Raw genomic sequence first — 13739 nt, 5'->3', positions numbered from 1 at the left:
AAAGTCACCACAGCCCTGCTGAAGACACTAACGTGGAGTACAGCTATACCCAGATTGTGATGGAAGGCAAGAGCAATCTTGTCCAGACTTCAAAATAAAAAAATCTTGATAGAAGAATCATAATCAGGACACCTAATTACTTCACCCCTTCCTTGCACTAGAGGCAAAGAGAATGACTGGGGGTTGTGGGAAGGGAAGTAATACTTAACAGCTTTGCTGTGGTGCTCTTTGCCTCCTCCTGCTGGCCAGGAGTAATATTCCCAACAGTAATTGATGATGATGATCTATGGATTCACCGTGTCATTAGAAAAAGTTTCTAATGAAGATTGGATTTAGGTTCAAAATACTAAAATGCCCTAAATTATTATGTTTACTTCAGGGATCTGTGGGTGAATAACTATGGTGCCCAAACAAAAGTAAAAAGCAGCAGCAATATCAAAAGCTGAGGTTACCTGGTAATAGTATACCATGTCCAATGGAAAAAATAATAAATCATACTATGTAAAATAAAGGTACAGTTTAAAAAAAAAAAAAGTTTTCACAGTGATACAATGATCTCTAAACAGAGGGGAAACAGTGTATGGATTGTTTATAGCCTCTGACAGAAAGAAGGTATTTTAAGAAGGAAAACATACGTACGTATTGGGATATAAAGAAACATTCTAGTGTAGAAATAAAATATAGGAACATTTTAGTTTTACATTAATTCATTTTTCTTACCCCCGGGTTAAACACATAGTCAAAACCATAGTTCTGGAACACCCTCTTGCCTCTCCACATAAGGATGTAGCCAGTGATGGAAGAATACATGAAGAATGCCTGATCCTAATTGGTTCAAAAGTTATATCCTCATATGGAGCAGCATCTTAAATTGAACAATAAAATGATCTAGCAAAATGGAGCATTTTATTTTTACAGTAGAATGTCTCTTTAAAAACTCTATTCTTACATTGTCTGTTCATAAAGAACACCTATTTGGACAATCATTTGGTAACATCTGACAGCTAAGATTCTGTTTTCAATTCCATTTATAATAGCAACAAACCTTTTTTTTTTAAACATTACTTAGTCTTTTGCCTTGCTAGTGCCTCCCCAGAAGATGTAATTTCTAAGGACAGAAATCACACCCATATGTCCTTAAGCAGGGATTTCCTTAAGATTTAATTGCTAGAAGCTGACGGGAACTATTCTTTACATGAATAATATAAATATACGCTAAAATTCAATTATAATAGACAATGGATAAACTTTTTTACTACTTTTAAAATAGCTGCCATTTGCTAACAGAAATAAATTCATGATAAAAGCATATATGAATCTGCAAGTAAATAAAATAAAAAAAAAGATAAAATGATCACCTTCCATATACCAGGGCTGTATATTACAATAGCAGGGCACATTTGCAATATTTTCCCAACACAAAGTTACTGCTTTAAACTCCTAGCTTTCCTTGTCTCCAATTTTTATCAGTATTCCTCGCCAACCTAAGGGCAGGGGACATCTTTTATGACATCACAATACTTGCTGAATAACCTGCAAAATGTGTGGTTGGGGAAATGGGGGAGAAACAAAATGAATAATAAAAATAGATTCCTTAATAAAAATAAAAAAGTGGGTTGGAATCAAGCAACTCTGCAGAAGAAAGATGTGCATTTGAAAACTTCTGTCAATCGTTCCAATTTAGTACAGGAGATGGCATTGGTACAGCTCCCCTGTGATTGGCTAAACGTTCAGAATTAAAAGACGGCTAGTTTAAGATGTCCTATTCTGTTTCACACCACTGCTCTGACCCCAGAGACGGTGTAGGTTGCTCTATGGATGGTGTGGGGAGCCATGAATGAAGGTGGGGATGGGTGAGGATGCTGTGGTTCTCAAGAGCTGGGCATTTCTGCTTTGCTGAGGGCAATTGCTAACTCAAGGTCTTCTTGTTCCTGCCTTTTTAAACGATCAAGTCTCTCCTTTTCAGCCCTCTGACTCTCGCGTTTGGCCCAGGCAAGTTGTTGCTCTTCATTCCCAAACTACGGGATAAAAAATAAATAAAAAATGGAGGCTGTATCAGTAACATTCACCTGCAGAACAACTAAACGTACACATAGTAATTTTCATCTCTTAGCCCATTTACTCTAAAAAAAAAAGTGCAGAAACAGATCGCGCTTGATGGACAAAGTTTGGCTATCTACATGATACAAAATCGATCTTGTGCATAAATTGGACTTATACTGAATAATATATTGCTTTGTCTTCAGTTTACTAATCTCACCCAATGAAAAGCATGCCATTAACTTACCACCCTATATTTTGCACCCTTGGTCAATCTCTTCATGTTTCAAGCTCAACAGACCAAACTGCAATACCATTAAGATGCTCAATTTCCTCCCTGAATTTGACTCATACTGAACGTTATGCAGGATTCCAAAGCAAAGCAATGTGCTTATATTTAGAAATAATGCTATTTGTGTGTGTGTGTTTTCCAATGTCTTATCACAGAATTTGGAATATAATTCAAAGGAAATAAGCAAGATTGTAACCCCAGGTGGTAAAAGGATTGGGTCTAAACCAACACAATAATTTAAATCTTTAATTCCCTTTTTAAAGTATGAAGTAACCATATAATTTGCAAAATGTATATTTTATTTATTAGGGTAAAGCACAATAGGCAAGCCATCGATCTTCATCTTCTCCCTGTTGAGTCTGCTGAATGATGCTGACAAATAATCAGAGGAGCTTCAATCATCAATTCTATTATACTCTGATGGCTGTTCTTTAGAAGGCAGAGAACTGCTAAGGGGTTGTACTGTTAAAGAGGCAGTGGTTCCATACGTAGTATGCTGCAGCTGTATTCAGTAGTGAACTGGTTAAGGGAAGTGTGAATGTTTTTTGATATGAGTGAGTGGTTTTGTGCCTCGCATGTAATATCACCTGTGTCTCTTCTCTGCAATGATTTCCAGAGCTTTGTTTAGAAGGTGTAAAAGTAAAGAGAGAAAGAAACAGATTATTCAAAAGCGGAAAAGGGGGAAGGTTATACTCAAGAAGGAAACAGCTGGAAGCAATGCGGTGGAATGGATAAGGAGCATTTTCTATGCCAACAATTTTGTGTTTAACCACTTTCCTGAATGGGTGTCCCACAACATACGGTGTAGAACCTTGTGGAGATAAATATACAAGTTTTTATAACCTTGTGCATTACTCGGTACAACTGCTTCATATAACAGATATTAGTGTCCCTCCTTATAGCTCCTATTCGTCCGCATAACACCTTACAGGTTTAATATATCCCTTTATATCACATCTTATAACTTCCATTGCTCTGTATCAGTGTTCCCCAATTTCATTCCTAAAGTACTTGAGAAAGTCCAGTCATTGGGACTGATTCCCGTTGCTCAGGTAGGGAAATACTGTAAAAGGAACATTGAATGTAATTTCACTGCAAAACTACCTCAGTAATTCAGAACCCGGATGTTCCTACATGCTGCACAGTGAATGTTTATATATATATATATATATATATATATATATGACCCTAACATGCAAAGACAAAGGTGACAGGATTACAACACAAGATTTTAAAGAATGTGCACATGGAGTGCAAAAAATACATATTTTGCGAGAAAATTACATTTTTGAATACTTTAAAACATTTATTTAGTATGCAGATCTTTTTCAGTGCAAAGATTAATCCCAGGTGCATTAATAAAAAAATGTCTTTCAGGCTGTTAAGAGAACTTTTGGGAAAGGCATTGAAAATCACAGCTCTATATAACCCTGAAATTAATCATATTACGCCACATAACTCTTCACACACTACTACCCTTCTTCTGTTCCATGTAACTATAACCCATCCCCTATATTTTATTTTTTCTCCAGATATCTGTTACTATAAATTCCCAAAACGTTCTACAGAGAATCTTCTCCAATTGTTCTACGAAATCTATATGTGAAATAGTCCACCAAAGTCAACCAAAAATGAATTGTTTAACAGGATTTTTCACTGGCAAAAACTTTTGCATATTTCTGGGATGGGCTGAAACTAGCAGATAACCGTTGTCCAGTCCATAGGGCCTACTTGCGAACCAGAGTCTTAAAATCTCGGAAGTACATATCAGATATATTTAGCTGCTCAGTAATTCTGGTTATCTAAGATGTTCTTATCCTAGGTGATCCTAAACATCTGACCTCTTAGTGATTCCTAAAGACCAGAGATGTCAAATTCTGACCTAGATGTTATGAAATGGGTTGTGTCAAAATTGTCAAAAGATCTTCTAAAACATTAAATCACAGGCAGCAGGGTGCTAATCTCAGGGTCATCCAATTTGTTTTCATGTCTATAGGTTTCTCTCTTTCCTGTGTATACGAATCACTAGAACAAACAACTCTATAGTTAATATCACTAACCTTAAAAGGAAAAATAACACCTTGCAATTACATAAAATTTTGTTTGCAGTCTACCAAAAGGTTAACTTATCAGGATGGGTTGGAAAATTATTAGAACAGATTAACACCTTGGCCGCCACAATTTGTTTCAATGGTCAAACTCCACCCACCACATTCCCGTATTTTGAGGAGCTAATCCAAGGAGTTAATCCAAGCTTGGGTCTGGAGAACACTGATTTACCACTGTCATTGTGTTAACAAAATCTCCATTGTTTAGTTCCAGGAAAAAGAATAAGATAAACTGCAAATTAGGGATAGATATGTGACAATGTTCCAATTTACTATTATCTAATGTGCTACATTCTCTAATATCCTTTATTGAAGAAGCAGTAATGCACTACTGGAAGCTAGCTGAAAGACAATGGAAGAGGTTTATATGCTCAGCCACCAAACAGCAGCTTCTGTATCTATCTAGGTATATTTTTCAACAAGGATACAAAGAGAACAAAACTAATTAGATAATAGAAATACATTGAAAAGTTGTTAAAAATGGCATGCTCTATCTGGACCATGAAAGAAACAATTTGGGTTCCATGTCCTTTTAAGGATTCGAAAATCTACAATTTTCAAATTTAACCCCTTAAGGACCAGCGACGTACCCTGTATGTCACTGGCCTTTTTTGGGACTTGATTGTTTTATAGCGCGGTCTTGCCACCAGCGTTGAGACTGCTCTATTCCACAAAGCCTGCTGGAGGGAGGGCATTAATAGCGTGCTCTTGCTAGACTGTGCTATTATGTCCTGAAAAAACCCTTAACGACCAGTGACATACAGGGTACATTGTGGTCATTAAGGGGTTAAATGACAGAAAAAGGGGTCAAACTTATTAATTAAAAGTATATTGTAAAACTGTTTTACTAGGCTTGTATAATATAATATCAGTGTTTACTGTCACTTAAACACTCTTCCTATAAGCCTTACAAAAAAATAAATAAAAATAGAGAACTACTACAATGTTTTGCCTACCTAGGATGTCTCTTAAGTTGACACCAAGAACCAGGAGATTTGACAATAAAATATGATACACACAGAACTGAGAAACATTTTATGGAAATAAACATTGAGATATGTTTTAAGAATGTATACCGTGTAATAGGACTGACATTTATCTGGAGTCAAATTAAACCCAGAAATAATTCCTCTCTTAAAATTAAAATAAACCATACCCCTCACATTCCATGTTCCCTCTAAGGTGTGTATGCGTGTGAATGAAAACAGATTTTTAACCCTGTGCACAAAAGCCGCCCACATGCTTAAGACAATGATATCTAATAATTTATTGCGCACACAGACTGCTCACTTTGTAAAAGCTTTATTGTTTTTAAGAACTTATTAACATGCTGATAGTATATTTTCGTAACAATTTACAAAAAAGCAAAACCTTTTAAAAGTCATTATTACCAGAGTCATCACAGTATGAGCCTTTTATTGATATTTGCTCTCTCTCTCTTTTTTTTTTTAATGTTGTGCTCGACTCATGGCACACGCTTTTGAACTGTTTTTAGAACATTGCAGTGTCAATTTTTGCGCGCACACACACACACACACACAGCTTGTCAAAAATTAGAGGGAACACTGATTTACATTAGATATGTAATTTAATCTGACTGCCCATTCTAGAAAAAAGATGGAATTCCCTTAAAATTAGGCTATCAATCACTTATATAAAAAAAATCCTTAAAAGTTTGGCACAAAATTGTGTTCTGAGTTGCGTGTGATTTGTAACTCCTGATATATGCAAATATGACTGTTTGTCTGTACCACCACTATCGGTAAGTTATTGCATAAATTCACCACCCATTCTGTGGAGTAGTAAAAAGAGCAGCAGAAATATAAAAGGAACAAACCCACAGAGGAATAAACAAAGGGAGGTGAGAGGTGGAGGATGGTTTTTCATTTATTAAGGAAAAAAACACAGATTCTTTCTGTATACATGAACAGTAATATAACTTAACAACGCAGACACAGTGCATGGAACAATAAAAACAGGGAGAGTTAAAGATGAAGATTTCAAATTATGCACATCTTTTAACACCCAGGCAATCAGCAATCCTTTTCAAGAAAATAGAAAAATGAAGGTTTAATGTTCTGTCCGCATTCACTCTTGAAGCCATTTTAATTTCACGGTTTGAAAAAGGAAATTTCCACTTTAGAAAGTTTTGTTTTATTCCAACTGCTAAGAAAAACAGCCGTTGCCGTGTTGCACACAGTAAGGATTGCTTCTTAAAATAGCCCAGAAATACCACACAAGTTACATACATTAACAATGGAATATAAATTAAAACATATTTCATCCCCTTTGGATGAAAAGATAAAATGTAAGAAGGGAGTCAGCCTGGATTAGTAACAACATATTTCACATTGTAAAAGGTAAATGGGAAAGCAGCATATTATATAAGGGCACTCAGTGTTACCCCTCTTCCTCAAGGCTGCTGAGGAGCCCTCACTGAGGAGCCATCCCTGACTAAGATGCATAAATATACACAATTAAAAGAATGAGAGCTAAACAGCTCACTTGTGTAATCATGTAACAGAGATTGCTCGATAATAAACAAAGTATGACCTTTTTTTTTTAACAAAATAAAAAAAACTTCTGACATCAGACCATTTTTGATGTGTGTAAGGCTTCCATACATTTTTCAGATGCTGCCATTAAAAGTCCCTGGTATGGGATGAAACATAGTATGTTTCTGGCTACATGCAACACAAAACGGTTTGAGATCAGAAGAGGATTCTATTGAATTTAGGGGGTTACAAAGAAACAGAGACAGCAACCCACTTATGACACTTCAAGTTATATTTTTAGAATGGTAAAGTCTGCCACTTGAGCCAGCTGCTGAGGAGAGCGTGTGGCGGGAGGGACGGCCTCTTTAATAGAGAGAGGGGAGATTCAACTTACAGAGCCAAAGTTTGCAAACCCGGCGGAGGTCCCCTTAGAGTGTTTTCCCGACTGTGAAGAAGCGAAGGGGTCCTTGCCGCTGAAGGGGTCTGTAAAAGCCTTCCTGCTCTGGAAAGGGTCTCCAGGTTCAGTCCCAAACGGCTGAAAAGGGTCGTGAGACTTCTGGAAGTGTGATGAGCCTAGCTGACCCACAGGAGTACTTTTACCTGAGGAGAAACAAGAAGTAAATTATAGATACATTGCTTGTGCTTGTTTACTAATAGTAGCTAGCAACCTCTGTATAAAAAGGACTAAATTCAAATCAGGGATAGAGATATTTGCTGTTAAGTCCAGTTAATTTTATACCTTGAAGGTGACATACACCTAAGATAATTGCCTTCATAAGATTACTTGTACCCTCAGTGCTAGGATTAGTGTAATTTAAAGTGGTCAAAATCCAAAGAAATAAAGAAGCAGGAGGAGCACATTTAGTTATAATATTAAAGGGCCATAATAATGGGGGGGAAAAATCTGTTCTAATGAATTAGAGCATGCCATGTTAACAGTAGTGATGCCCCAACTCTGTTAAAATACAGGGGTTAAACAGAGTTGGGGTGTCTAATGAGTTAGAGCATTCTGCTCATTATTATGAATCTTTAACACATATCTATTTAAAGAGACATAAAAGTGCAAAAGGAAAATGCTTTCATCCGTTAGATTATTTTATTATTGTTTGCATATAAATTAACAAAGTTGTCTCCAAAGCAGCCATGCATTACTGGGACCTACCTAAACACATTTGTTGACAAGACATTTAAGTTCCTTTAAACTCAATCTTTACAATAATAGCATTTGTAACGCGTCCGTCGTTAGTTGCGCGCGCAGCCTGCAACGCGAGACAGCTTCAGGAAGCTCCAGCACTCAGCTGGTTTTACAGCCGAGATCTGGAGCTCCTGAAGCTTCAGGCATCTGCCGCATAAGGAGCCGGAGCGCAATAGGTGCTCTGCCTCCATATGAGGGCAGATGCCTGATCGTTACAGATGGTGACACTGGTGCGTGTCACCATCTGTAAAAATCTGCTCCTGGTGAGGGCGGGAGGCGGGTGGGCGGCTCAATAACGGAGGGGGGAGGGTCCTACCCTACAGACAAAGGAACAGGGAGGTATGGGCAAGCTACACTACAGAAAATGGATTTGGCGGTGCAGGGGGGGGGGCAAAATGGTGATTGCTGGGGGGGGGGGGGAGGACCACTACACTACAGAGAAGAAAAAAAAGGGGATTATAGGTACTGGCATACAGCTTCCAGTACCTAAGATGGCGGCAATAGTTGGGGGGGGGGGTAGAGAGCTGTTTGAGGGTGGATCAGGGACAGAGGGAGAAAGGGATAGAGGGACAGAGGGAGGGAGAGAGAGAGGGGCAGAGGAACAGAGAGAGAGGGGCAGAGGAACAGAGAGAGAGGGGCAGAGGAACAGAGAGAGAGGGGCAGAGGAACAGAGAGAGAGGGGCAGAGGAACAGAGAGAGAGGGGCAGAGGAACAGAGAGAGAGGGGCAGAGGGACAGAGGGAAGGGATATGGAAATAGGGACAGAGGGATAGGGACAGAGGGATAGGGAGGTATATTTCTTTCATTAAACTTTTTGGCCACACACACACACACACACACATATATAAATATATATATATACCAGTGACGTGCGGTGAGGTCAGAGGCTGGTGAGGCACTGGCTATGATACACCCAAGAAGCCCATGTACAAACCCAATAGAGGTAGCTTAAATGAAAACTCACTACATGAAACTTAAAATGTTTCCTTTATGGTTCAGATAGTACTTGTATTATTTTTTTATTCATTCTCTTGGCATCCTTTTATTAAAGGAACAATCGGCAACTAGCTACAAGCTCTTTAGCTTACCGAGGTATACTTTTCAACAAAGGATACCAAGACAACATAGCAAATTAGCTAAAAGAAGTAAATTGGAAAGTTGTTCCAAATGGTATCCTGTATCTGAATCATGAAAGAACATTTTTTGGACTTCATGTTCCTTTTCAGCCAAATGTGATTGCTCAATATGGTTTTAGTCTATTCTCATAATTCAGCTTGGTTATTTTCTGCACCCATGCCATAGTCAGAACTGTTTTACATTTAAAATTATATATTTAATTTTTATTTGCAAAATATACAAATACATAAAAAAAACAACAACAACAGAGGTTGGGAAGCAATTTAGGAGGCAGCTGTCTAACACATGGAGAAGTGCTGAAGGCATCACACTTCTTAGGAAGCCTCAAGCCAGGGAATGTGTACCTCCTGCACTGCAGAGAAGTATGTATGCGCAAGGTGACTAGGAAGGCCAATGTGCCTTGTGCTGTACAATTTGACTTCTGCTGATTTTTTTATTATAACCCGTTATCACTAACTAGCTTCAGATATGTCTTATTATACAAAGAGAGAAGTGCTCTACCAGGAACGAACAACAGCTCATCAGCTAGTTCTATGGCGATTTACCACCCGGAAGCAGCCTCTTCTTGGGTGGTAACTAGTCCTAGAACAAGCTATTATGCAATTGTTCGTTCCCAGGTTGAGCGGGAATCCAGACTTGGACCCGTTGCTCAGTGTACCTAGAGGGATATGGCTGCACCTCACTGACGAGGCCCACACTGGGCCGAAACTTACGTCTGGGGTTATAGAGAGGAATTGCCTGGTATTTCGGGACTGTACTGTTAAATCAGGATCAGACTGATATGCTTCAGAAAAGTTCTTCTCTTTGAAAGGCACATGTTGAGCAAAAAGAGGGTTCTTCTTGGGTGGTAACTAGCCATAGAACAAGCTATTATGCTATTGTTCGTTCCCGGGTTGAGCGCTTCTCTCTTTTTATTTATGTATGATTATAGCCTGCACCTGAGTATGACGACTCTTTAAGAGAAATGTTTGAGCTGAGATGTGTTTTTTTATGAATTTCTGTCAAAATTTTAATTACTGTAGGATTTTCATCTATCCAGTCACAACCAAAACAGCTTAAAATTTACTTCAAACTAAGAAAAAAACAAACAAACAAAAAAAAAAAGCTATGTTATATTGGTAATTGTACTGTAATGATAATTTAATAAATGTGATCCTCGTGGCTCATGCCTAAGAGCAGCACACTAAGAGGAAAAAGATAAAAGTAATGCACAACTTAATCCACTCTGACATCATCAGACACATATATATATACATACACACACACACACACACATATATATATATATATATATACACATACACACACACACATATATATATATATATATATACACACATATATATATATATATATATATATACACATACACACACACACATATATATATATATATACACACATATATATATATATATATATATATATATATATAAAATTTTCTACAAGAAAGATTAGAAATGGAAATCTCTCAAGTATTAAGTATATCATCATCCATGATCCATATAATTATTATTATATGGATCATCAATGATGATATACATACTTCAGAGATTTTTTAATATTCCTGTAGAAAATCATTAAAATATAAAAATTGTGTGTACTGTGTAGTGGTAGCCTAATAGCCGGTGAGCACTGTGGCTGTGCACTAAGTTGCACCAACTAACAGCAATTACTTTAGGTGTCCACTCCACACTGTGTCCTCCTTACCTGTCAGACTGTAGACTAGGTTGGTAATCAGTAACCTAACACCGGTAATAGGCAGCACAGCACACTAGTAGCACAGTCCGCCGTCCACTCACTGGTATTAACTCGGCTGGGAGCAGTCACAGTGCGGTAGTGCACACTGAGGGACTGACTTGAACAAACTTCTTCTCTGCCAGTCGACTTGTCACAGAGAGAGTCAGTCGAGGTAACGAAACAGACTACTAGATGCTCAGACTCCTGTCCTCACCCTTGCATGTCGCCCCACACGTGACATCACTTGTCTCACTCCGCGCCTGCCCAGACCTGGCTCCTAGAATCATAGAGAAGAGAGCTGGCTGCTGATTGGCTCCTGAGGAATGGGCCGCAAAGAGACTTAAGCGCCACACGGTCAGGAAAATTGTTTGGGATGCAAAGAAAAACCCACAAATAACTTCAAGTGAAATACAGGACTCTCTGAAAACATGTGGTGTGGCTGTTTCAAGATGCACAATAAGGAGGCACTTGAAGAAAGATGGGCTGCATGGTCGAGTCACCAAAAGAAAGCCATTACTACGCAAATGCCACAAAATATACAGCTTACAATACGCCAAAAAGCACAGAGACAAGCCTCAAACCTTCAGGCACAGTGTCATTTGGAATGATGAGACCAAAATTGAGTTTTTTGGCCACAACCATAAACGCTACATTAGGAGAGGAGTCAACAAGGTCTATGATGAAAGGTACACCATTCCTACTGTGAAACACGGAGGTGGATCGCTGATGTTTTGGGGATGTGTGAGCTACAAAGGCACATGAAATTTGTTCAGAATTAATGGCAAGATGAATGCAGTATGTTATAAAAAAATACTGGAGGAAAATTTGCATTCATCAGCCCGGAAGCTGCGCATGGCACGTACTTGGACATTCCAACATGACAATGATCCTAAACACAAGGTCAAGTCGACCTGTCATTGGCTACAGCAGAATAAAGTGAAGGTTCTGGAGTGGCTATCTCAGTCTCCTGACCTCAATATCATTGAGCCACTCTAGGGAGATCTCAAATGTGCAGTTCATGCAAGACAGCCCAAGAATTTACAGGAACTGGAGGCTTTTTGCCAGGAAGAATGGGCAGCTTTACCATCTGAGAAGATAAAGAGCCTCATCCACAAATACCATAAAAGACTTCAAGCTGTCATTGATGTTAAAGGGGGCAATACTTAAGAACTGGGGTATGTAAACTTTTGATCAGGGTCATTTGGGTAGTTTCTGTTGTCATTATGATTTAAAAAGAGTAAACACAGTTGATTGATAATAAATGGCTTCAGTCAAATACTAACCATGAGTGAAAGAAAAGTTTTTGTGTTACCATTCAAATTCTCTGAAAAATGGCCAATAAATTATAAATTCTGCCAGGGTATGTAAACGTATGAGCACAACTGTACACACACACACATATATATATATATATATATATATGTGTATATACACACACTCACATATATATATATTATGGCTGCACGATTAATCGTGGATGCGGTTTTAAACAGCAATTAATCGCTGCTGGTTTAAAAATGGCGAGAGTACGCAATTTAAAAAATAAATTAAAAAAATCTTCAGATCGTCCTGAAAACAGAGGCGGAGATGGAGGATGAGAGGCAGACCAGTGTGCTGCTGTGGGCGGACCTGAGAATGCCTGTGAAACTGCCATTTTGGAAGAGATTGAAGAGTGGGTGGGAGCCATCTGGGAGTGGTATGGCGGTGGGACGGTTCAAAGTTGTGAGAAATAAAGTGAGTATTGTACTAATACTTTAAAGTGCCTTACTGATTTTTTTTTTAACTTCTTTAAAAAAAAATAAAAAAAAAAAAAATAATAATATATATATATATATATATATATATATATATATATATATATATATATTGAAGATCTCACTAAACTCTCCAAGTCCAGTACTGGCAACAGACCTAATTTGTCAAGGGAAGAGGTGTTAGCCAAACTTCAACAGAACTCCCAAATAGCTACTAGACAATCAGACAAGGGAGGGAGTGGGGTAGTGCTGGTCAAGGAGGCCTATGTTACTAAAGCATTGAGACAAATTGGAGATGTTAACACTTACCTTCCCCTAGAAAGAGACCCTACAGTAGCATTTAAGGAAGATTTGAGAGGTCTTTTGGATAATGGTGTGGAATTGGTGTTTATAGACAACAGTACTTGTGAATATCTCCTTGTAGATCACCCAATTACACCAATTTTCCCCCCATCAACCAAAGGTACACAAGAGTCTTGACAATGTTAAGTGAGGCCCATTGTTGCTGGATTAGGTTCCTTACTGGAGCCACTATTGCAATGGGTTGATCAATATCTTCAACCACTAGTTACAGGGTTACCACGCTATGTTAGGGATACATCCTAAACATGTTTTAAAAGTTAATGCTAAGGGACAATTTATTCAGTTAAAAGCAATTGTACCCTAGAGAATGATTATCTACAAGAAAGTAGGGACATGACATATTGGTTAAAATCTAGAGGTTATCAAGGTAATGTGGTTGAGAGTGCATCTAGAGGTGGAGGCCATGGATAGAAGAGATCTACTGTGGAGACGACCATATGTGAACCATGAGTGCTCAAGGGGTAAGCTCACCTTTATAACTGCCTTCTCAAACAAATACTATGAGGTGTGTACCATGGTTGAATGAAATCTACCAATTCTTTTGGTAGGCAAACAGATAAATAAACAGTAGCAGAGGGTTGTAGATGGGTATAGAAAAAGAACCTCACTCTAGGTA

At 38.2% G+C, this 13739-nt stretch overlaps 1 protein-coding gene across 1 annotated transcript in view; it reads right to left on the bottom strand.

Annotated features, from left to right (window-relative positions):
- Positions 1-572: 572 nt before the first annotated feature.
- EPS15L1 (epidermal growth factor receptor pathway substrate 15 like 1) overlaps positions 573-13739 on the bottom strand; it is a 732190-nt gene continuing 719023 nt past the window's right edge. Inside the window, exons 23-24 of the mRNA XM_053700047.1 lie at positions 7330-7535; positions 573-2018 (exon numbers count right to left, since the gene is read on the bottom strand). Of these exons, the coding sequence (XP_053556022.1) occupies positions 1872-2018; positions 7330-7535 (353 nt within the window). The 3' untranslated portion in view covers positions 573-1871. The remainder of the gene's footprint in view (positions 2019-7329; positions 7536-13739) is intronic.

The sequence above is a fragment of the Bombina bombina genome, chromosome 2, assembly GCF_027579735.1.
Source record: "Bombina bombina isolate aBomBom1 chromosome 2, aBomBom1.pri, whole genome shotgun sequence".
NCBI classification, from domain to species: Eukaryota; Metazoa; Chordata; class Amphibia; order Anura; family Bombinatoridae; genus Bombina; species Bombina bombina.
The sequence above is the reverse complement of the archived record's forward strand: the minus strand, read 5'-3'. Positions and strand labels throughout refer to the sequence as shown.